Source organism: Dreissena polymorpha, chromosome 11 (assembly GCF_020536995.1).
Source record: "Dreissena polymorpha isolate Duluth1 chromosome 11, UMN_Dpol_1.0, whole genome shotgun sequence".
Classification (NCBI taxonomy): Eukaryota; Metazoa; Mollusca; class Bivalvia; order Myida; family Dreissenidae; genus Dreissena; species Dreissena polymorpha.
In genome coordinates, this window is record NC_068365.1 from 74,995,040 (window position 1) to 75,022,333 (window position 27,294).

The 27,294-nt window shown below is 34.3% G+C and overlaps 2 protein-coding genes across 5 annotated transcripts in view; one reads left to right on the forward strand and one right to left on the reverse strand.

Moving 5' to 3' along the window:
• The window catches only part of LOC127850143 (uncharacterized), a 341,679-nt gene that overhangs the window by 287,682 nt on the left and 26,703 nt on the right, over window positions 1-27,294 (reverse strand). The gene's annotated exons all lie outside the window — the stretch shown is intronic.
• Window positions 1-27,294, forward strand: part of LOC127850136 (PR domain zinc finger protein 4-like) — a 134,222-nt gene that overhangs the window by 18,156 nt on the left and 88,772 nt on the right. For 2 of the 4 annotated variants that reach the window (XR_008035073.1, XM_052382940.1), the window contains exons 5-6: window positions 147-332; window positions 3,239-3,404. Coding sequence is in view for 2 of the 4 variants with exons in the window: in XM_052382940.1 (XP_052238900.1) it covers window positions 147-332; window positions 3,239-3,404 (352 nt within the window). In the remaining 2 variants the exon portion in view is untranslated. Of the gene's footprint in view, window positions 1-146; window positions 333-3,238; window positions 3,405-5,954; window positions 9,323-27,294 lie in introns of those variants that run through there. The other 2 variants (XM_052382941.1, XR_008035074.1) reach the window with 2 other exon arrangements.

Below are 27,294 nucleotides of genomic sequence, written 5' to 3' on the forward strand. Positions count from 1 at the left end.
TGATGGTGTATGGGATATACACCCTCAGTAATGTCACCACATACTCGAGCTTCGCTCTCGTATGGTATTAAATTACTGAGGGTGTATATCGCATACACCATCAGTTACTAACAGTGTAACTTATAATACTTCAATATGAACTACAGGTGCCAGAAGGGGACCCTCTTAAAGCTGACCATACATTGCCAGATTGCCTTGAAATCAAAACGTCCAAAATAGCTGGAGCTGGTCTTGGAGTGTTTTCAAAAGTGGCACTGGAATCCAGGGTCATCTTTGGACCGTATGGTGGCGATATCATCATTGAAAACCATAGGTCAGGATATTGCTGGCAGGTACAGATTACTTCAAAGTGATGCTTACGTTGATCCTTTGATACTTTTTTTATGCCCCCGGATCGAAAGATCGCGGGCATATTGTTTTTGGCCTTTCTGTCTGTCATTCATTCATTGTGTGTGTCCCAAAACTTTAACCTTGGTTGAAGTTTTGAAATAACTTTTGCATTATTGAAAATAGCAACTTGATATTTTGCATGCATGAGAATCTCATGGAGCTGCACATTTTGAGAGGTGAAAGGTCAAGGTCATCCTTCAATGTCAAAAGTCAAATATATGGCTTCAAAGCGATGCAATAGGGGGTATTGTGTATCTGACAAACACATCTCTTGTTTTGAAATGCAAGAGTAATTAAACAAAGTCTAAATTGTTTAAATTAAGAGAAGCAATTGCAACAAATGTGTCATCTATCTGGCAGTTTAACCAGAGAATCTAATGTTTATTATGTCGTCACAGAGTGGGAGGAATTTACCCTTTTCCCCAATAAGAAGCAAAGTGAACATTGCTTTTGCAAGTACCTTGCAATTTGTTCAGGTTTTATGTTGTTTGCTGCTCATCAGTAACTAATGGCTGGAAATGAAGCCTTTAAACTCGAATTTAGTAAGAAAGGTATTTAATTTAATGTAACTTTCTAAGGGACTTCAAATGCATCAAAAAACGTATCTCTGTGGGAAAGGGTTAAACAATTTACTTGTCTGTGTGTTCCTCAGCATGTCTGTTCATTCCAAAGCTTGTAATTTCAACAAACCTTTATTACTGGGTGGATCTGGCTTTAACCGTTTAATGACTTAAATGTGTAGATGATGTAGAGGAATAGGGACTGAACCCTTTACCACTGAGATACATATTTTTCCGCATTTGTAGTCCCTTAGAAAGTTATATTTAATTGAAGACCTTTCTTAAAAGAATTAAGTTTTGAAGGCTTTATCTCCAAACCTAAGATACTGATAACCAGCAAACAGCATAAACCCTGATCAGGTTGCGATTTACTCACAGGCTGTTCTGGTTTTATGCTGTTTTAACATAGCAATTTTCACTTAGCTTCTAAGTGAGTTTTGGCAGGCTTATGGTCCTTTGTCTGTTTTTAGCTCACCTGAGCACAACATGCTCATGGTGAGCTTTTGTGATCGCCTATTGTCCGTCGTCCGTCGTGCGTTGTGCGGCGTCAACAGTTGCCTTGTTAACTCTCTAGAGGCCACATTTATTGTCCATTTATCTTCATGAAATTTTGTCAGAAGATTGGTCTCAATGATATCTTGGAGAAGTTTGAAAATGAAACGTTTGCTTGAAAAACATGGCAGCCAAGGGGCGGGGCATTTTTCCGTATATGGCTATAAATGGCTATAGTAAAATCTTGTTAACACTCTAGAGGCCACATTTACCTTCCGATCTTCATGAAACTTGGTAAGAAGATTCATCCCGATAATATCTTGGAAGAGTTCAAAAATGAGGCCGGTTGGTGAAAAACATGGCTGCCAAAGGGCGGGGCATTTTTCCTTTTATGGCTATAGTAAAACCTTGTTAACACTTAATAGAGGCTACATTTATTGTCCAATCTTCATGAAACTTGGTTAGAAGATTTGTCCCAATATTATCTTGTTATCTCAGGTGAGCGACGTTGGGCCTCTCAGGCCCTCTGGTTTTCAATTCATGAAGCTTATGTTTTCAATTTATCTTTAAATGTTTTATGATATCTTTATCAAACTTTAAAAGATGAATGACTATATAGATAATGCATTGGTGAATGCAACTTAAGAAAGTGAAGCACGTTTGGGCAGAATTACCGCCGTTCTCTGTTTTACCACTGTTGAATATACAGGCACAACATGTTTGGTTTTCAACTCCTCATTCACTACAAGGTTGATCTTTTTAAAGTTTTCACAGTTGTGAAGTCTTTGTTTTTTAAAGATTATTGTAATGAAAGAAACTTTTGCTGCCACAAGTTTTGGCAGATTAAGGGCCCTTTGTCTGGTTTTCAACTGTAGAATATATAGTCTAATACTTTAGTCTTTAATGCCTCTAATATTCTAAGTGCTTGGCAGATTTTATTCAGACTAAAAGCTGATTGTCCTAAGTGTGGTTTGATTGTTCATTGTTGGCTAAGGTACTACTTACATGTACCCCGGGTACTCTTAAGTATTCTTAAATGTACCCCGGGTACGGAAAATATACTAACACGTACCCAGCCAATTTAGACTCTACCTGAGTTTTATTCCCGCCTAAATTCAGATGTCGCAAAATTCTCTTAAATTCCTCGAAATTCTTTTTTGTGCAGGAGTTTCGATATTATAGAGGCCATTCTACAGAATATTGACATAAATATGAACATAATAAACTTGAAAAAAAAGACGGCAACAACCAATTTAGCGTTAGAATTCGCGGGTACGTTTCAGTATAGTTTTAATGACCAATCGAGCCTTAGTATGTAGATTATTGTTAAAAGAGTAATTTCAACTGTAACAGTTTTGGCTGAATTATAGCATATTTTCTGTTTATCTGCTGTAGCATTAATTATTTATGTGTTTAGGTGTCAGTATCTGTGACACCTTTCAAGTCGATATAACTATTACATGTTTTATATAACCATGCTGGCATGATAGATTTCTCACATTTTGAAAAACTGATTGAGTTATTATTTACAATTAGTATGGAATTCAAGGATGTAAAGTACTGTACTATTTTACATGAATGAAACTTTCAAATTAAGAACGAATTGCTAGGTCTGTTTGTGCTGTAGAAAATATTGTATGGTCATTGCTGCTGATTACTTATAAATGCATTCTTTGGTTTTCTAGTCTAACCATGGAATGTTGCTCTTTATAACACGTACATTGCGTATAATGTTTTCTTGTGTATCAATTTTATTTATCTGTTGGTTAATTATAGAAAGATTCTATGCAATTCAGATTTATAAGGAAGGCAAAGCGAGCCACTTTGTGGATGCCCAGAACAAGGCCACCTCTAACTGGATGAGATATGTTAACTGCCCAATGAATGAGGCAGATAAAAACCTTGTAGCAATCCAGTATGAAGAAGGCATCTATTACTGCACATGGAAACCAGTTTCATCAGGTACATACATATTGTATGACGCAAGATATGAATATTCAAAGTGGTTCAGTCTGGTTAGAGCAGCCTCATGTTGGCAATTCTGGTTTGATTCCCTGTACCAGTCCATGTGAGTTTGCTTGTATGTCCCTGGTTCAGGAAAGATATGATTTTCTCCAGGTACTCCCTCAGTACAAGGCCACATCAATATTAACCCATTTACACCTAGTGGACTCTCCCATCCTTCTGAATTGGATCAATTTATTTTAAAAATTAGGGATGTTTAGTATATTTATTTCTATATTTAGAGTATTTCTTACAGAAATTCCTTTAAGCAAATAGCGCAGACCCTGATGAGATGCCGCATCATGTAGCGTTTCATCTGGGTCTAAGCTGTTTGCCAAGGCCATTTTACTAGACGCTAGGCATAAATGGGTTGAATACCTTAGGGAATTACATACATGGACATTTTCAACTTTTTCCCAAGAAGTGCAATAAATAAATACTTTATATATATAAAGTAATACATTATTATGTGTAGATACTGGATATGTCATTCTTTTCATTCTTTTGTAATTGTCTTATTTTTTTTATGTTATTTTTAGCTCGGCTGTTTTCGGAGAAAACCCGAGGTATTGTCATAGCCAGCTGGTCGTGCCATGTCGTTTCGTGTCGACTGCGTCGTGCTTAAACCTTATCATTTTGTCTAGGTTTTGAACATTGGCTCTAAAATCAAAGTGCTTCAACCTACAACTTTGAAACTTCATATGTAGCTGCACCTTGATGAGTTGTACATGCCACACCCATTTTTGGGTCACTAGGTCAAAGGTCAAGGTCACTATGACCTCTAAAAAAGAAATTCTTACAAGCTTTCATTTATTCAAAATTGCAACCGCAGCCGAGCGTGGCACCCGTTATGCGATGCTCTTGTCATAATTGTTGTTTATGCCCCCGCATCGAAAGATCGGGGGTTTATTGTTTTTGGCCTGTCTGTCTGTCATTCATTGTATGTGTGTGTCCCAAAACTTTAACCTTGGTTAAAGTTTGATAACTTTTGCAATATTGAAGATAGCAACTTTATATTTGGCATGCATGTGTATCTTACGGAGCTGCACATTTTGAGTGGTGAAAAGTGAAGGTCAAGGTCATCCTTTAATGTCAAAGGTTAAATATCATTGTAGTTTTCTTTCCTAAAACTTTAACCTTCGTTAAAGTTTGGTCATAACTTTTTGAATATTAAAGATAGCAACTTAATATTTGGCATGCATGTTAACCTCATGGAGCTGCACATTTTGAGTGGTGAAAGGTCAAGGTCATCCTTCAGGGTCATAGGTCAAATTTATGGCTTCAAAGTGGTGCAATGGGGGGCATTGTATTTCTGACAAACACATTTCTTGTTCCAACTCAGAATTACAAGCCACTGAAGTTATATTTGAATTTTACTTTAATTATTCAGATAATAATATATGTAAATTATGCATCTTTTGCATATTTGATTGGTTTCTTTGATTATACTATATGTTATACTTTATATGTACATATGTGCAATATTGAAATAAAACCTGTTGGATAAAAAATATATTCTTCCCAAGTCTGTGTCTTGTTAAGACACTCCATGTCCTCGCCGTATACAGACTGGTTGATATAATGTTAACACTATTGCTAGACATGACAGATATTGTCTTTGTTGTTATGCCACGGATATTGAAGACGAATTTCATTTTGAATATATTTGTTCAACATATGTTGATATAAGAAAGAAATACATAAACACATACTGCTATAATAGTCAATCTGTTTTTAAGTAATAACTATGTACAATTGCTACAATCAACCAACAAGTCTGAACTGATAAAACTTTGTGTATTTGTTAAGGAATCATTTAGTATCAGATCGAATTTGTTAAATCGTTTAAGTTAAGTAATTTACCAAGTGTTCATCCTCTGTAATTCAATATGCATTTGTTTAATATATATATATGTTTTTGACAATTGTTTTTGTCTGTCTGTCTGTCTGTCTGTCTGTCTGTCTGTCTGTCTGTCTGTCTGTCTGTCTGTCTGTCTGTCTGTCTGTCTGTCTGTCTGTCTGTCTGTCTGTCTGTCTGTCTGTCTGTCTGTCTGGCTGGCTGGCTGGCTGGCTGGCTGTCTGTCTGTCTGTCTGTCCTAATGCAACCTCAGGCCTAAAGAAGCCCTATAAACGTAAATATATACACAACACTGTATGTCAGGTGAATCCAAGTAATTGAAAAACCTGCTCCTCAATATGTCTTGTTGGGTGTGAGGTCATGTCGCAACAATTGTGAACACATTTCTTGCCTTTCTACCATTCTATTTAATTCATACAACATTTACAAATATGAATAAAAATAAATTTATATCCAAAAGTGTTAGCTTGTCCTGTCCTATTTTTCAGTTTTCAAATAAAAACTACATTATGTTGAGAAGAATAAAGAATTACCAATAAAATTAACACATGCCATATGCACAGGTTGAAGGCATATAGGTTTCTTAGAAAATTGTGAACATTTGCAAAAAAATAATGAACAGCTTGTAATAAGTTATATTATTGCTACAGGAGAGGAACTGCTGATCTGGTACGGAAATGAATTTGCCAGAGAACTTGGCCTTATCAGAGACGATAACTTGTTTTCGAGTAAAAACAATGGTCAATTGAAGACACACATAAGACTATATAGAGAAGAAAGACGGTACATGTGTGAATTGTGTGGTTATGCATGTAACAAGAGTGATAAGTTTAAGACACACTTGAGGATACATACAGGAGAAAAACCGTTCAAGTGTGAATTGTGTGGTTATGCATGTAACAAGAGTGGTACCTTGAAGACACACATGAGGATACATACAGGAGAAAGACCGTACAAGTGTGGGGTGTGTGATTATGCTTGTAAAACGAGTGGTAACTTGAAGACACACATGAGATTACATACAGAAGAAAAACCGCACAAGTGTGAATTGTGTGGTTATGCATGTAACCGATATGGTAGCATGAAGACACACATGAGGATACATACAGGAGAAAGTCCGTACAAGTGTGAGTTGTGTGATTATGCATGTAAGCATAATAGTAACTTGAAGAGACACATGAGGATACATACAGGAGAGACCATACAAGTGTGAGGTTTGTGAGTATGCTTCTAAAAAGAATTTTAACTTGAAGATACACATGAGGATACATACGGAAGGAAGACCGTACAAGTGTGACTAGTGTGGATATGCATGAAAACGAGTGGCAAGAAGACACGCATGAGGATGCATGCATACTTAAAACTATACATTTAAAAGGAGCGGTAACTTGAAGGCACACATGAGGATACATACTGAAGAGCAAGTGGTCTTAAAATAATTATAGTAGCCTAGGGGTCAATCCAAAGTTTATGTTTAATAAATTAACTGTTTTAATTAATATCTGTTAATTTCAGTTTGAAAAGTTTTTTGACACATATATGTTTAGATCATAGTGTTTTTTATTTTATTTTTTTCATCATACTCAACTAAATAGGTCAAATAGGTTTACATGCCATAAATGAAATATTGAATGGTAGAAATATGAAATCAAATATGATTCTTAAGGAAATGCTAGAGTATAATTTTTGAAGTGCTTAAGAATACTGTATAACCATTTACACTCGTCAGGGAGAAGTTTCTTAGCTAAAAAAAAAGACTATTTCGGCAACACTTTAGTTTAATTGGCTGATTTATGACTTTGAAAAAAAATGCGCCGATAATAGTGCCGTTTTCCGTGTAATAGTTGTCCACAATAAATCGCGGTGGGAAGAGGTGGGTAACTTAGTAGTCACTTGCATGAGGTCGCACTATTAACTTTGGCATTTATTATGAGGTTATAGTAACTTGATCCTTGTATATCATGCCATTTAACTAGTTGATTGTCATGATTCGCGGATAAGTGTCACTAAATGACTGTTAAAGCATTTTTGAAGCGAGGAAGACAATTTCCAATAAGTCTCATTCAAATACAGTCATGGTCAAACTGACCATAATCTTATTTTAATTATCATCAATTAGAGAAGACGTGAATATTATGGGTTGTAATTACTATTTTTTGTGTAAGCAAATTATAATGTTCAATCTGCAACATCCATTAACAACACAATACACACAATTGGTAATAAAGTGATAAACAATAAGTGCTGATCCTTATGATTCTACAAAAATGAAGTCAACGCTATTGATGCAGTTTTACGGAATTAGTGATTTACAGAATTGTCGCCTGTCTGTTCAGTAGACAGTTAATTGTACTCTCTTTTGTCTTATATAAGTAACTGGGTTTATCTTGACTGCGAAACAGGCGAAGGATGTTAGCGTGTATTAAGTTCTTTAAAACGATCCTTGGGTGACACTAATTTTAAAATGTTCAAATGATTTCAGTTTATTGCATGTGTCGATCACTAGAGATTAACATGCATTTTTATGAAAACATCAACAATCTATGAAACCACAAGGTTAGGGCTACATATAATAATTGATGTGTTACATCGCCTACAGAATTCTTCAGTTTAATTGGAGAATTTCGCTGGAATAGTGACGTCATTTCGTCGAAAAAATGACGTCATTTTGTGTTTTGAAATGTATTGAGGCACGCCTCGGGAGAAAGGGTAACTTTTTCAGCGAAAGTGGACCAGCTGTTAATTATTTTCTTAATAAAGGGGCATACAAGTAACATAAACTTTGTTCATGTCACTGTAAGATTGTTTGTTATTTCACTTGTGGTCATAGAAAAATTATATTTTCACTCGTGGCTGCGCCACTTGTGAAAATATATTTTCTATGATTACTCTATGAACAAATATCCTCTATTTCTCGGGTACTCAGACAGATTTTCACCTCAGCACAAGGCCACATCAATATTAAATACCTTAGAGAATAACATACATAGTTAGAAATCGCAGCTATCAGCTATTATTTCAACTTCTCCCCAAGAAGTTCAATAAATAAATACTATATAATATATATATATATATATATATATATATATATATATATATATATATATATATATATATATATATATATATATATATATATATGATCATAATATATATATAGGATCTGGCATGAGTTGTCATATCATACCATAGTTTATTAAACGATTTCAATAATTTTGTTGGTAAGCGAGCCTTTGGCGAAGTGACGTCATTTGACGTGGCAACGTCATTCCAGCAAAATAACAAACTGCAATTGGTTAATAAACGAAAACTGAGCCAATGAAAACGCGTAAAAAGTCTTTTACACATGTGTAATAAACAAATATGTGATGGTTATCTTACATGGGAAACAGGTTATGGCATATGATAAAAATAGTACTTTATTATTTTTTTGTAATTGTCTTATTTTTTTTCTAATTTTCATTTTGTTATACTGAATATGTACATATATGCAATATTGCAATAAAACCTGTTGGATACAAAAATATATTCTTCCCAATTCTGAGTGTTGTCTAAGACACTCCATGTCCTCGCCGTATACAGACTGGTAGATATAATGGAAACACTATTGCTAGACAAGAAAGATATTGTCTTTGTTGTTATGCCACGGATTTTGAAAACACATTTTATTTTGAATGTAATTGTTCAACATATGTTGATATAAGAAAGAAATACATAAACAAATTTGACTATAATAGTCAATCTGTTTTTAAGTAATAACTATGTAAAATTGCTACAATCAACCAACAGGTCTGAACTGATGTGTATTTGTTAAGGAATCATTGAGTATCAGATCGAATTTGTTAAATCATTTAAGTAATTTTCCAATTGTTCATCCTCTGTAATTCAATATGCATTTGTTTTGTATATATTCATGTTATAGACAATTGTTTTTCTGCGAATATACATGTTAACTTAAATCAATACTAACCACCTGTGATGCTGACATCGTGCAAGTCAAATAAAATGTATGTCTGTCTGTCCTTATGCAACCTCAGGCCTATAAAAGCCATATAAACCTAAATATATACACAACACTGAATTTCAGGTGAATACAAGTAATTGAAAAAACCTGCTCCTCAATATGTCTGGTTGGGTGTGAGGTCATGACGCAACAATTGTGAATACATTTCTTGCCTTTCTACCGTTCAATTTTTCATATAGCATTTACAAATATTAAGAAGAAAAAAAAATAACCAAAACTCTTAGCTTGACCTGTCCTATATTTCAGCCTCAGAGTAAAAACTAGATTATGTTGAAAATAATCTAGAATTACCACTTTTATGTTATACTATTTATATAATATTTACACGTGTCATATGCACAGGTCTAGTGAAGGCATTTAGTTTTCTTAGAAAATGGTGAACATTTGCATTTTTTTATAAATAATGGAGAGGAACTGCTGATCTGGTATGAATGAATTTACCAGAGAACTTGGCCTTATCTGAGACAAGAACTGGTTGTCGAGTAAAAATAATGGTCACTTGAAGAAGTGTGACTTGTGTGGATATGCATGTAAAACGAGTGGTAACCTTAAGACACACATGAGGATGCATACATACGGAAGTTCATTCAAGTGTGAATTGTGTCGTTATGCATGTAACCAAAATTTTAGCATGAAGACACACATGCGGGTACATACAGGAGAAAGACCGTAGAAGTGTGAGGTGTGTGATCATGCTTGTAAAACGAGTGGTGACTTTAAGAAACACATGAGGAAACATACAGAAGAAAGACCTTACAAGTGTAGGTGTGTGGTTATGCATGTAAAAGAAGTGGTAACTTGAACACACATTAGAGTACATACAGAAGAAAGACCGTACAAGTGTGAGGTGTGTGTGATTATACTTGTAACTAGATTGGTGACTTGAAGAGACACATGAGGATACATACAGGAGAAAGACTGTACAAGTGTGAGGTGTGTGGTTATGCATGTTATGATAGTTGTAACTTGAAGAGACACATGAGGATACATACAGAAGAAAGACCGTGCAAGTGTGAGGTGTGTGATTATGCTTGTAAAAAGAAATTTAACTTGAAGATACACATGAGGATACATACAGAAGAAAGACCGTAAAAGTGTGAGTTGTGTGGATATGCATGAAAACGAGTGTGTTAGCAAATTATAATGTTCAATCTGCAACATCCATGAACAACACAATACACACAATTGGTTATAAAGTGATTAACAATAAGTGCTAAACCTTACGATTCAACGAAAATGAAGTCAACGCTATTGATGCATTTTTAAGGCATACATGATTTACAGGATATATCGTCAAATACAAATATCCTCTATTTCTCCAGGTACTCAGATTTTCACCTCAGCATAAGGCCACATGCATATTAAATACCTTAGAGAATAACATCATAGTTGGACATTGCAGCTATTATTAGCTCACCTGATTGCTCAGGTGAGCTTTGGTGACCGGTCTTTGTCCGTCGTCCGTCCGTCCGTTAACATTTGTTCGCAAACACTCTAGAGGCCATATTTCTTGTCCGATCTTCATAAAACGTGGTCAGAAGCTTTGTCCCAATGTAATCTCGGTCAAGTTCGAAACTGGGTCGTGTCGGGTCAAAAACTATTTCACTAGGTCAATAAAAAGAAAAACCTTGTAAACACTGTAGAAGTCACATTTCATGTCCAATCTTCATGTAACTTTGTCAAAATGTTTGCCTCATTGATATGTTGGTTGAGTTCAAAAGTGGTTTGGGTCCGTTGAAAAACATGGCCGCCAGTGAGCGTGGCAGTTTTCCCTATAGAGAAACCTTGTAAACACTCTAGAAGTCACAATTTTTGCCCAATCATCATGAAAGTTGGTCAAAACATTTGTTTTATTGATATCTCGGAAGAGTTCGAAAATGGTCCAGATCGGTGAAAAAACATGGCCGCCAGTGGACGGGGCATTTTTCTCTATATGTATATAGTGGCAGTTTTCCCTATTTGGCTTTAGAGAAACATTGTTAACACTCTAGAAGTCACAATTTTTGCCCAATCATCATGAAAGTTGGTCAAAACGTTGGTTTTATTAATATCGGACATGTTCATAAATGGTCCAGATCGGTGGAAAAACATGGCCGCTAGTGGAAGGGGCATTTTTCTCTAAATGTATATAGTGAATACATGTGGACACTCTAGAACTCACATTTTTGGCCCAATTTTCATAAAATTTGGTCAAAATGTTTGCCATAATAATATGATGGTTTTGTTTAAAATTGGTTCCGGTCCATTGAAAAACTTGGCCGCCAGTGGGCGGGGCAGTTTTCCCTTTTTGGTTAAAGAGAAACCTTGTGAAAACTCGAGAAGTCACAATTTTTGCCCACTCATCATGAAAGTTGGTCAAAACATTGGGTTCATTGATATATCGGACGAGATTGAAAAAATGGTCCAGATCGGTGAAAAAACATGGTCGCCAGTGGGCGGGGCATTTTTCTCTACATGTTTAAAGTGAAAACATGTGAACACTCTAGAAGTCACATTTTTGGCCCAATTTTCATGAAATTTGGTCAGAACATTTGTTTCCTTGATACGAGAGTTGAGTTCAAAAATGGTTCCGGTCAGTTGAATTGATTGGCTGCCGGGGTGCAGTTTTCTTATATTTATATAGTAAAAAAAGCTTGTGAACACTAAAGAAGTCATATTATTTGCCCAATCATCATGAAATTTGGTGAAAAGATTGGTTTTATATATATCTAATATGAGTTCGCAAATGGTCCTGATCGGTAAAAAAACATGGCCGCAAGGGGGTGGGGCAGTTTTCTTTATGTGATTAGAGAGATTAGAGAGAAACCTTGTGATTGAACACTCTAGAAGTCACATTTTTTTGCCTAATCATTGTGAAACTCAGTCAATACATTGGTTTTATTGATTTCTCTGACAAGTTGGAAACACACTTTTTAGCTCACCTGATTGCTCAGGTGAGGTTTTAGGATTGGTCTTTGTACGCCGTCCGTCTGTCCACATTTGGTTTGTAAACACTCTAGCATTCACATTTCTTAAGCATTCTTTATTAAAGTTGCTGAAATATCTCGCTCAAGTTTGATAATGAGCAAAATCACATAATTAATGCCATAATTATTGCCCTTATATTGTCCAAATTTTCATTATATTATACAAAATCCTTGTTAAAACTCTAGAGGTCACAATTTTGTTTTAGATGTTATGAATCTTGGTCATAATATTTATTTTTGTAAGTAATTAAGTTTGATGTTTGGTAAGTGGGGTCAACTCAAAATATAGGTAACCATGTCAAATCTTTTAAAAACAATAACACTCCATACGCCAGAGTTTTGGTTCAATAATGATGAAACTTGACCAGGATGTTTGTCTTGACAATATCTAGGTCAAGTTTGACATTTGGTTAAGATTGAATGAACCGACACCTCTCAGGTGAGCGAACTTGGGCCATCTTGGCCCTCTTGTTCCAACTTCTTTCCAAGAATGCAATAAACCCATACTTTATATATATATAATAATACTTTATTATGTATCGATACTGGATATGTCATTATTTTTATTCTTTTGTAATTTTCTTATTTTTGTAATTTACATAATTGTTTTTCCAACTCCGAATTACATGCCACTGAAGTTATATTTTAATTTTACTTTAATTATTTAGATAATTATATATGTAAATTATGCATCTTTTGCATATTTGATTGGCTTCTTTTATAATACTATATGTTATACTTAATATGTACATATATGCAATATTGAAATAACACCTTTTGGATAAAAAATATATTCTTCCCAAGTCTGAGTGTTGTCTAAGACACGCCATGTCTTCGCCGTATACAGACTGGTAGATATAATGGAAACACTATAAGTATTGCTAGACAAGAAAGATATTGTCTTTGTTGTTATGCCGCGGCTATTGAAGACGAATTTTATTTCGTATGTATTTGTTCATCATATTTTGATATAAGAAAGAAATAAATTATAAATATTACTAAAATAGTCAATCTGTTTTTAGCTTCACTGGCCGGAGGCCAGCGGGGCTTATGTCATGGCCTGTGTGTGAGAGACTAAGACTTGCAGGAACCATCTGCCATGCGTGGACATATAAATGGGAGTGTTGTTTTCATTTCCCATGTCTGCTAGAACCATAATTTTTAATTAAAATGACAGTTTCACCGAGCTACAACCTCTGCTAGTGTCACTGTTGTTGTTAGAATAAACAGACACAGGGCATTCTAAGGTGAGCAAGGATGCTCCATATAAGGCAAAAGTAATAATTAGATCTGATGTGTAGAGGCCATTCTTAAACTTCGATTGGTCAGGCCTAGAATTCATGCATATTAATATTTGAATTTCTATTGCAAGTCGCCAACCTCTTGAGTGTACTAAGAACCTTGAAACAAGTAGAAACATATAGCAATATGCAGTAAGTAATATTTGTAGTTACCTCATAATTGTAAGTTTTATGGGAGAATTAATTTTCCTTATCGATAGTATTCCTAATATTTTATCAGTAAATGTTTGATATTTTAATAAGATAAGATTTTTGGTAAAGGGCAGGAAAACCACACATACTGTCATATATTGATTGATTTTATAAGTGTGATCTGTATGAATGAACAATTATGTATTCATGAGATATTGTTTGTATCATGACCTATACAACCTTTGTTAAATCATGTATTTTATATAATGCCTGCGTCTGATTGAATGTTGTATTATGTCTAGGTAACTTTGTTATTTGCAGGTTACCGTCTTCGAGTCTTAACGTCTTAACATCTTCGTCGTCTGTACGTCATTTAACATCTGTTGGCGTCAATCAATAAAATGAAGAATTTTATTATACAAGACGCGTGTGTTGCTTTGTCTTCTAAGCCCCTAAAAGGTGATCGCGCCAGGAGTTGTGTCTCTATACTCCGTGGCACAAATATTGCATAATTTAAAGTTACTGCGAAAGGAACTTGACAATTATCGCATAGAAAGAGTTACTGTGTAACCTCTGTTGCCTACACTGTGTCCGGCGTGCGTGCGTGCGTGCGTTAACTTTTTCTTTAAACATCTCCTAAACAACAAGTCCAATTCTGATAAAACTTCTCACAAATGTTTCTGAGGTGAACCTCTTTCAAATTTGTTCAAATTATGCCCCTGGGGTAAAATTTGACCCCGCCCCGGGTTCAATAAATTGAACATATGCTTATATAAAGCCTATTATGTGCAAAATTTAACAATTCTTCTTGTCCATAACCATTGAGCCTAGTGCTACCATATTTGGAATGTAGTGACATTTAATAGTTCTCTACTTTGTTCAAATTATGCCCCTGGGGTCAAATTTGACCCTCTCCCGGGGGTCACAAAAATGAACATATGCTTATATAAAGCCTATTTTGTGCAATTTTTAAAAATCTTCCTGTCCATAACCGTAGGACATAGGGCTACCACATACGGTATGTAGTGACATCTAATAGGTCTCTACTTCGTTTGTTCAAATTATGTCCCTGGGGTCAAATTTTACCCTGCCCCGTGAGTCACAAAAATGAACATACTCTTAAATAAGGCCTATTTAGTGCAAACTTTAAAATCTACTTGTCCATAACCGTATGGCATAGGGCTACCAAATTTGGTATGTAGTTACATCTGATAGTCCTCCACCAACTTTGTTCAATTCAGCCCCTGGGATCAAATTTTACCGTTCCCCAGGTGTTACAAAATTGAACATATGCTTATATTGGGCCTATTTTGTGCAAACTTTCAAAACCTTGTCCATAACCATTTGGCCTATTTCTACCAAATTTGGTATGTATTAAAATCTAAATGTTCTCTACCAAGTTTGTTCAAATTATGCCCCTGGGGTCAAATTTGACCCTGCCCCGGGGGGAACGTATGCTTAAATAAGGCCTATTTTGTGCAAACTTTAAACATCTTCTTGTTCATAATTATAGAGCCTTGGGCTACTAAATTTGATATGTAGTGACATCTAATAGTCCTCTACCAAATTTGTTTAAATTATTCCCGTGGGCTCAAATTTGACCCTGCCCCGGGGATCACAAAACTGAACATATGCTTATATAAAGCCTCTTTTATGCAAATTTTAAATTTCTACCTGTCCATAACCATTGGGCCTAGGGCTACCAAATTTGGAATGTAGTGACATCTTATAGTTCTCTACCAAGTTTGTTCAAATTATGCCCCTCGGGCCAACTTAATCCCTCGAAGGCTCCCATAAAAAAGTTGTTCAAGAAAATTTGATTCGTCAAAAAACATGGCCACAGGAAGTCGTTGAACTTTGCATGTTTATGCGTTTTTGCTATTTATTTATTATAGAATAAAAAAACTTCTCATTTTCTTCTCAAACTAAAAGTTTATTAAAATACACTTGGAATAACTGTTTAATTATAAGATATAAATGCATACATCTAGAGCGTAAAAGGTAGACCAACATGTTAACTATCCATAAATGTTAACCCTTTACCAAACGACATATTTTAATATTTGCCCCAAATTGAAAGAGATTGCAGACGAGAAATAATATTGTAAAGGACTATTTATAAATTGGTTGGGTGGGTAGAAATCATTGTGATAAAAGGAGAATTTGCTCATCATGAGCAATTTCTCCTTTTTGAAACCGGAAGTCCTGTTTTCAAAACGAAAACAAACTCTTCAGAAGAAGTTATGGTCTATTGGAAGGTCGAGGCAATTGGTACTTAATCATCCAATATCTACAAAGAAATTAAATATATAAGCTTTTTTGCATTTAATATGATAACCCATCAGTTCGAAAGCACGATCGAAAACATTTCTGCATATGCGCGGACCAGTCTAAGACGTTGTTTACATAATAAGTTCCAAGGTTACAACAACAACAACAAACCTACATGCATGGATGGGAATCAAGTCTTTTTGCGTCCATTTGTAGACATTATATTTAATTTTTGAAGCATAGGAGATGTTAATCAATAAAAAAATCTATCAATACATGTAAGCAGATGCACAACTATTTATTTTATTTTTTTGGAAATCAATGTTACAGACCATCGGAAATTGGGTCACGAAGCTGTGGGTAAAATGTCGATTTTGTTGTTTTCTTCTTATTTTATTTGTAAACATGAGATAAAACCCTGTCATTTAGTGCCATTTTAGATCAGATGGTGACTGCTTACAAAGGAATAGAAGTAAGAACATGTGCTATGCATGTTTTTCTTATAAACTGAAAAAAGTCTGGTTTAATTTAATGTCGAAAGTGACCATATATCCGGAGAAAACTATTTCGGATGACATGTTAATTTCATGTCTTTTTTGAAGTGTTCAAACCAGTTTAATAATATCTTATTGATTTAAAAAACACAACTTCCATGATATACTGCATGGTAAACTCAAACTTTGTATCCAAGAGAAGGTGTTGGAATTAATGAAGTGCAATGTTCTTAACTATCGTATATATTATGCTGCTTTTTAATTACTAATGATTCGTTGTTCCATTTGGGAATCGTGACTCATGAATTGTGGATATGAATGTCAATTGCTCAACGATCTGACCATATATTTCTGACCATTTTATATTTTTTTAATATAAGTTATGAATTGATCTGAGAAGTCAAATGTATTAATTAATTTAATACATTTATAAATTTAAAGACATAATCTTTAGATAATCATAATATTCTCAGGCCAGCTGGTCTTAGGGATGTGTGGGTTGTTAATTATATTTTGAGATGATTGTTTACAAAGAAAGATGCTACTGTTGTATTTGTTATAAATGTGTGAAAGGCTCTAAGAAGGAACCAGAGATTATTAACCCTTTACCAAACACTAACAGGATTTTACAGGTTTGTAGCTGACGACTTTATAAATAATTGGGATAAAAGGAGAAATTGCTCAAGATGAGCAATTACTCCTTTTATCACAATTAGTTTCACCCTACCTGATCATTTCCTTCATATTCCATTACAATTTAATTGTTGTCTGCAACCTCTTTCAAATTGGGACAGTTCAAAATGTGTCGTTTTGAAAAGGGTTAAGGCTTTTTAATTTCTATGGGTCTTGTGCATCTGTTTCAAATCAAATACAACTTTTTTTAAACAAAAACCATGTATTCAATTAAATGTATAGACCTTAAGTGGGAAACCAAGACTTCAATTTTTCTAAAGTTTTTTTTATAATAAAAGAAACATCAATTAAGCCATTTCTAAAAAATTATGAGATTTTGCGAGTTTGTTTGTAGGCGACTCTAGAAACAGGCCTTCAACCGTTTCTTCTTTTCCCACTTTTTTCTACTATTTCATTTCCTTCCTACTTTTTCCTAAGTTTGCACTAAAACCTCCTACTATTCCTACTTTTTGCTGGAGAAAAAAAATCATTTTTTTTGTAAGTTGTATTTTCAGAAAGTAAAAGCTGTAAAACTGGCAAGTTTCTGTTGAGGAAACGTGTGGCAAGCAGCTCCAGCCATCTTTTTTAAACTCTAGTTTTAAGGTCTGTATTGGAGTTATTGGTTATATAGGACTGCTAGTTGTAATAATTGGTTGAATTATTAAATTCGAAAATGTTCGAACCAATAACAATCTTGCATAACATGTGAACAAAGCATTATAACTACGAAACATCTCTTTGCTGAATTGACTCGGGTTGATATTGGCATTTAACTGTTTAATGAAAGTAAAACCATATACAAGTGTGCGACGTACAGCATATTCACTGGGCTTCTTATTTCTTGATTGAAATGAAGAGATTGGACGCTACTTTGTTGTAGATTAGTTGAGGCCAATTATATACACTATTAAACAAATGAAAGAATTTAATCATTTTGAACAATGTCTGACTGCAGATTGCGAGGGCTTCATTATTAGGTAATGTACCGTAATTACGAAATAAATCGCCCTTTGTAAAATTCAGACATAGAAATAGGAACTTGTGACTTCCATAACCCAATCGAAATCGAGCAAAAAGTGTACTTATGTTCCATATCATTCTGCATATAAATTTTCAAGATAGCGTCATCATCTGTATATAATGTTATACCGCTGGGTTGGGGAGATTAAGTGAAGGGTTTCAATGTGCTTGCAAAGTTATCAAACCTCTGGAATTTGCACTGGGTTCCTTAATTTCTTAATACTTAATTCTAAGTGAAAAATACTTATGGAAAACTGCATTTTAATAGGACCTGCTGCATCCTTCAATGATTGATGTTGTAATAAAATCAATATTAAAAGCAAACAGCAAACTTAAATGATGATATATCATTGCTCGGTTATATTGATCGTTTAATTAAATAACACATTTTCAGACCGGATTTAGAACGTTAGAAAGGGCATTTAAACATGTTGTTTAAAATATACTCATGAAAATCTATAATTATGAAGTCATTAAATATGACCAGATAATAGCAAGGTATATTAAATGGAATTGTTATTGGGAAAAACAAATGAGTACCAGGAGTGCGCAACAATTAGTCATGCACACGCTAAAAAATTAGCATTTAAATGAAACGTATATGTTTAATAAATTTTCATTCCCCACTATAGTGCTTACATTTAATCTTAGACTATTGCATAACCCCAATCCATGTACGTGTTTTATGCATAATTATGAGTTATAATTGCATGTGCATTTGTTAATTTTGAATGCAAGCGATCGAACTTACCATAGTTTATGTAACACATAATGTGAGATCAGCATTTCAAAATCAGGTATTACCCACATGTTATATGTGATCCAAGCAGTTTGTCATTTATCTGAGCCTTTAAAATAGCCGTATTAATTTGATATAAAATCAATATTTGTTTTGTTGAAGTGTCAAGCGCAAACCTATATACTTGAAAACACATGGGAAACCTGTCAGGATTTGTAATTCGTTATTTGAAGTGTGCTTCATGCTTTGGCGCAGGATTGATATCTCAAGATTAAGCCAATAAATTGTTCTATTGTACATATTGGAGCACAGCTTTTTTAATTATTTTGATTATGCAATTTTGGTTTTTCCTGATATGAAAGAGTCTTTACAATTCATGATTTGATTGTTCAATGTATTCATTCGTTATAACTGTATGACAAATTAAAGGGAATTCTTATTTAAAATCAAAATCAACCATTTCAAATTCATACTTGGACTTTTTTGTTTTGCAATCGCTGTTTTGATTTCGGGTAGCGAGATTATACTTCACATAACACGAAGCAAAGGTTAGGTAAAGTGTTTAAGCAAAGCAAAACCAATGCCGTATAAAGTTAACTTACGTGATACATTACTTGCAGTTGCCATAAAAACTGGAATAAGGACCTAAATCGTATAACAAAAACGACCACGACGCCTTAGCTGAAGATAAGTTTATTTACTACATGGGAGGTAGAAGTCATGCACAAAAAATTGCCTTCGCATCTGGACAGCCTTAAGCTTATTTGTGTAAATAAAAACAAAATTACGGTTGAACTCATTGTTGCCATAATGGTTCTGAATGAGAAAGGTGGGCTTGTTGGCCGACACCCAGATATAGTATGCAAGAATTTAGCATTCTTTCAACAAACGTTCATAGTGCAATCGCAGACGTGACATAGTAGGTTTGATAATGTCAAAATAGAGCGGAAACAATAAGAGATATATACTAGGTGAATATATTTATAGTGTCAAAATAGGGAGGAAACAATACGAGATATATCACTAGGTGAATGCATTTATAGTGTCAAAATAGAGCGGAAACAATACGAGATATATCAATAGGTGATAACATTAATAGTGTCAAAATAAAGCGGAAACAATATGAGATAATAGGTGAATACATTTATAGTGTCAAAATAGAGCGGAAACAATACGAGATATATCAAAAGGTGAATACATTTATAGTGTCAAAATAGAGCGGAAACAATACGAGGAATATCAATAGGTGAATACATTTATAGTGTCAAAATAGTGCCGAAACAATACGAGATATATCAATAGGTGAATATATTTATAGTGTCAAAATAAAGCGGATATAATACGAGATACATCAATAGGTTATTTCATTTATAGTGTCAAAATAGAGCCGAATCAATACGAGATATATCAATAGGTAAATACATTTATATTGTCAAAATAGAGCGGTAACAATACGAGATATATCAATAGGTGAAAACATTTATAGTGTCAAAATAGAGCGGTAACAATACGAGATATATCAATAGGTGAATATATTTATAGTGTCAAAATAGAGCGGAAAAAATACGAGATATATCTATAGGTTAATACATATATAGTGTCAAAATAGAGCGGAAACAATACGAGATATATCAATAGGTGAATACATTTATAGTCTTAAAATAGAGCGGAAACAATACGAGACATATCAATAGGGCAATACATTTATTGTGCCAAAATAGAACAGAAATAATACGAGAGAGCGGAAATAATACGAGATATATCAATAGGTGAATACATTTATAGTGTCAAAATAGAGCGGAAACAATACGAGATATATCAATAGGTAAATACATTTATAGTGTCAAAATAGAGCGGAAACAATTCAAGATATATCAATAGGTGTAAACATTTATAGTGTCAAAATAGAGCGGAAACAATACGAGATATATCAATAGGTGAATACATTTATAGTGTCAAAATAGAGCGGAAACATTACGAGATACATCAATAGGTGAATACATTTAGAGTGTCAAAATAGAGCCGAAACAATACGAGATATATCAATAGGTAAATACATTTATAGTGTCAAAATAAAGCGGAAATAATACGAGATATATCAATAGGTGAATACATTTATAGTGCCAATATAGAGCGGAAGCAATACGAGATATATCAATAGGTGAATACATTTATCGTGCCAAAATAGGGCGGAAACAATACGAGATATATTAATATGTGAATACATTTATAGTGCCAAAGTAGAGCGGAAACAATACGAGGTATATCCATAGGGCAATACATTTATAGTTCCAAAATAGAGCGGAAACAAAACGATATATTTCATAGGTGAATAGTTTTACAGTGTAAAATAGAGCCGGAACAATACGAGATATATCAATAGGCGAATAGTTGAATTGTCAAGTCTTGATCAAATGAGTGTACATGTTTTTAAAAATAAACCAGTTTTAATGTTATGCATATGGACTATAAGATAAATTAATCGTGAACGTATATAATAAATATTTACTGAGGATTAAATGGACAAGAATTATAAAATCGATGCATATGGATCATCTCGTAAGATGAATACTGCATGCAAAAATTGTCCGGTCGAAGGACCAAACTACGCATTGAATCATGGTATTACTATTTCATTGGGTAAACTGGATTCAGATAAAGCCATACTTGCTCCATCTGGGTCTAGATTTTCGTCACGCAAGGAGGGTATAACAAATCAAGGATTTACTATATCGAGCAAACCAACCGACTGTTCTTCGAGTTCCAATTCTTCAACAATTAACCACGTTGCCAGTAGCCAATCGGCAGAAAAGTTCTCTCACAATGCTCAGTCAATGAACCCAAGGATTAAAGGTGAACGTAGGTACATACCAGAATGTTTTACCAACCAAAACGTTCGAGACTCGCTAGCAAGGCAAGATGTTCCTGTGACGATGGCACTGAAATCTCCAAGGTATCCTACATACACCACGGAGAATAGTAGGTTGCAGTCATATTTTGCCTGGTCTCACACAACCCCGACTGCTGAGGAATGTACCATCGCTGGATTCTTTTATACAGGTAGCTAGCATATGGTTGACGCATACACAATTCTACATATTGTTATACATAAAGCAAGGATATGATAAAACACACAAATAGTGATATCAAGGAGAGGTAACTATGCTTGTCATACCTTATTTAAACGTATGCAGGATTCTGATTATGTTTTCGCTGTCTGATGAATGTCACGATATTTGCTCTCATAAACATTTAAATGAAACAACCGTATTGGACTATTCATTAATACACGATTCTTTGTCGTTGTTCTTATTTTCATTGCATGAATGTCTCCTGTATGTACATCACGCGAGAAAGACAAGTATTGAGCTCTTGGGTTTATGCCATTTGTTAATTGTATTGCAGGACAAAATGACCTTATTAGATGCTTCCATTGTGGAATAGGGCTAAAAGATTTCTGCGCGGCGGATGACCCTTTGGTTGAACATATTAAGAACGCAAATGCATGTCCGTATTTAGAGGCTTTGCTTGGTACAGAAGGATTGCCACATAAGCTTGTAAGCTAACAAGCTTAGGGATTTATCTTCAAACTGTTGTACTAACCCGATCAATATCTATTTAATATGTATAGTTGTACCCTTAGTCAACCCTCAAAATGATTACCATATAGTCCAACTTTGTTATATTTGTTAATTAACGGTAAATTTATCGAATTGATATTAAGTGTTGATGTCGTTCTTTACCAAAAAATTGAAATGGTAAAAACAACTTAAATGTAAAAGATTAAACTTTCTCAACAGGAAGAAATCGGTGCGATTAAGCCAGAAAGTGGTCGTAAACGTCACCCAAAGGGAATCGGTAAGGAATCGCGGATTCAAACTGCTTTTTGCTTTGTTATGTTCGTTTGAAAACGCCAATAGGCACTTTTAAGTCATATATAGTGTAAAGTATAACACTTTTATTTGCAATATGTATTATTATAGAACATTGAACAATGTGCATGAATATTTACACGCCATGAACTATTCTTTATCACGCAGGCAATCAAGTCGACAAATATCGCCGGTACAGGACCCTGGAATCCCGCCTGTTGACGTTCGAAAATAACAACTTCCGTTGTACTAAAACTCCACAGGAACTAGCCGAAGCTGGACTTTTCTACACAGGTTATGACCATTGTTGTGTTTAAATTTGTTTTAAATTTAAATATTGGACAGTCTTTATTGATAAAACAAATGCATAAGTAATTTAAAAATTGAAATGATTTAATGATATATTTGTTTGTTCAATTCATTTAAAATATCATTGTCTTTTCACTAAGTAGATTATCGCGTTATAAATCTTATATTTATGTGAACATATGTGACGTGTATAATATACATATTATATTAACTAATAAAAGTATATCATTTTATATTAACGAATGAACATCCATCGTACGCATCCAAGAACGTGTTTAATAAGTTGGTTCGAACATGATGTTTTTGTTTTCTTCAGGCGTTGGAGACGAGGTTCGCTGTTTTTCCTGTGGCGGTGGACTACAAAATCTGGGAGGAAAGTGATGACCCCTGGACCGAGCACTACAAGTGGTTCCCGCATTGTGAATTTGCGCTCATAGTTAACGGGGAAACTGTCCTCGATAGAGAGAAGCGAAATACAAATGCAGCAACAATGCTGGTAATGAAAATGTTAACGTTCGCACATCTAGTAATAACGTTTATATATGTCTCATTTAATGAAAAAGAATTAAGTGGCGTCTACTGTCAGTAATAAATTTATTTTAGGGGACTTAACATATACGACCACTGAGATTTCTTTTCAACCGATTTCAATCTTAATTTTGAATAGGGAATTTTTTTTATAAACTTAAACATCGTTCAACACGAATGTAGCATATACGTAATATTCTTACATCATTTAACAGTAAATATGACAATTGTGATAATATGTTAGTTTATTATCATACAAAAACTGTGTAATTCCTGCAATTATTCAAATGTGCAATTCCGCGATTGGCTTAAATAAAATGAAATTGTGTATAGTTTAGGTAATGATATGTCAAATAGAGCAAATACGACAATTTGTTTGAGCTATATGCATGTCTTAACCTAGAATACAACCAGCGGACCACCTGCGAGTCATAACGTAATCAACATTGGCTTTGACTTTGTATCGCTGAAAACATCTTGCACAGAAATGGGTTTTTCTGCAGACCTATTCGACACATCAGTAGAACGCTTAAAATTGAACGGTTTGTATTTGAAACAGTTCTGTTTAACAAGTACAACAAAGAATAAAACTACATATTTGAACTTTAATGCTTATGTGCAGTAAAATCAAAGATAGAGCGTTAAAGTTTGTTTACATTTTACATATACATACAAATACATGAACTGAACTTCAGGGTCGTTGAAGATATGTGTGTGTAAGAATTACTTTGTTCTATTTTAATCACTGATAAATGTTATTATGGTATAATATATTTGTTTTAAATGGTCGATTTCTAATTTTCCAACATAACTAAATAGATTTCACGCCTATATATATATATATATATATATATATATATATATATGTTCTGATTTAAGGAAACAACTGCCCTAGTATTGATGATATAATAACTGAAATCGATAAGATTCAGAAAGACATTGAAGAAACATCATGTCAAACTATGTCAGGTTATTATCTTTTTATGTGTTCAACACCAAAGTAAAAAATTTGCTTTACTGTATCTTTAATCAACTAATAAAATTAAAAGGCATATATGATATAATAAATTTAATTAAACCACCTTAATTTGACCACATAAATAATTTTTCCAAGTGAGTTTTAGTATTTGGAGACGCATGAATCTTATGCAATGAGGAGATACTTTAAAATTTAATATGTTCTTGTTTCCGACATGCTTTTAAAGGAATGCTATAAATTGCCACATATTCATTTTATTTCAAATATTACATACGTTTACATAAATGTAACACATCTACCAAAATATGCTTAAAATATTACGGGTCATTTTATTGTAAGTTAATTGTTATGTTTATATTTCTAGATACATTCGTCGAAGAAAATAAACGCTTAAGGAGCATGTCGACTTGCGACAAATGCAAAACAAACCAATCAAACGCGTTGTTTCTGCCGTGCGCGCATCACGTGATGTGTATCGATTGTGCACGTGACTTGAAGTTGTGCCCGGTTTGCAACCGCAAAGTTGATGAGACAATCCGGACTTTCATGAGTTAACAGGTATTGATTCTTTGGAAAAAATATATTTAATAGTACGACTAAAAACAAGACACGATTGAAAATAAATAATTATAATTATAATAAGATTTGAAATATTCTTACATATAAATGATTATGTGTTATCATATAATTCATGAACACTTCTCGATATCTGTTAGTATATCTGTATTGATATATCTTTGCAATCCAGCAAGTGCTTCCTCTAAAACAATGATTATGCTTGATTTAAATTAAATTTCAACAAACAGCGTTTTCCCTCTTGCTTCAATTCAATTCCACTGAATTCGCTTTGGACAGAGACGCTCAGGCTAAATATGTTTTGATTCGGCTGTGAACAATCATGCATACGGTGGGTACAATGGTAAATAGAACATGATTAATATTAAAGAAAGATATTAATTAAACGTGGTTGCGAAGAAATAGTTTGAAGTGAAGAACTACCATACGACTTTTTTGATGGATTTTGTTATTTTAGGGTTATTTGTATTTTTCTCGTATTTATTTTTATCAGATATGATGATAATGACTATATTTGCCATATGTTTTAAAGACAACAGATATTTTATTTGTTAAATGTAATTCTTCGCCCTTTGGCAAATATCGACATACACCATAATGATATTAATTTATTGCACCAATGTCAACTGATGTTACAAACAAAATCGAAATACCTGTAGGTTTTATCTTACTTAGGACGCGATAATCCACCACATACATCACGGATTCAAACAGATGTTCATTTACGCATTTGCATTTCAGTAGCATGGCAACTCTTGTAATCGTCAGCTTTGAACTCGCTGTAGATTGGAATCTTGTGCCCAAGCAAACATGCACACCTTTGCCTGCACGAACAATATTTCTTTGCACTCAGTTCCCTGTCTACAATTATTTCTTCTTCTTGTTCTATGTCCATGTTTTATAATGTTGTTGTTTTTTTTGCAAGATGGAACTTATGCGCCGTTTGAGTTTTATAATTGCATCTACACAATTGGAATCACTAAGGATATATTCATGTCCCTTATAATGTCCGATAACTTTTTATATTCTGCCTCTGTTCTAGTGTGCTTGCATTGTTATCTGAAGTGTAGTTATATTTTTCACAGTTGACAACATGTGATGCTGACGAGTCTTTTACATTTCGCAACAATATAGAGTGACAGCTTTATAGTCTTCTTGACCAGTTTCCCACATTGAATTTCGTATGATTCAACAATTTTAAATGAATTATTTGGTGACCGCCGCATTCGAAAGGCCCAATATTCGTCAACCCCGACGGTTCAATATTTCGAAATAAAGCTTTCCGAAAGCACAATTGTTTAATATGCCTATGTTCAAAGAGCATGTAATTATGAACTCGGCACAAGTTCGTGAAACCGGTAGGGGACAATTAAGTGTGAATGCAAAGTGGTTATGACTAAACGTATCATCCATGCGTACGTATAATATGTAATTTGTGCATCTTACGTTACTTTTAGTTGTTACCGGTAAGTAGTTATTGTCGTGACTGGCAGATCTTTTAAAGCCGATTCGCCGTCTCTATACAGTGATAGTATTGCTTTGAGTACAGACGTGATTAAAATCTATCATCTTTATCATGCACTACCTCATAAAGTACTTTTCTGCACTTTCTTGCAGTTGGCGTTCTTTGAAGTTCATGTCGGTGGTAGATCTGCCGTCCCAGATGGTACACCGGGATTTAGGGAAGATGCGTGTTGCAAAGGTCGGAAGGCGGTTCAGGACTTTGCGAGCAAAGACCCTCCCAACCATGCTCAACAGAGAGTTGCCTTTGTAGTTGTTACAGAAGATCATGCAGTGACTGGAGTAGGGTGGTCTTATCGCATTAAGTGGTAAGAGATGACATGCCGTTACCTCTTGGGCTTTTGCGACAGCTCAATGAGCCCAAGAATATCGAAATTGTTTCGACATTTGGCAATGCATAAAGCACTGCCGTTACCGTCAGGTCATTGATTGTTTCGATTGAGGTCTCACTGACAACAGTTACCTTTGAATATATCTTTTAATAGCTCTCCTCATCTTTTATCGCGGCAAGTGATCGTCTTACAAGTGGAGGACTTGAGTGTTGCAATCATCTTGACCAACCGGAGCAAACTGCCATCTTGATACC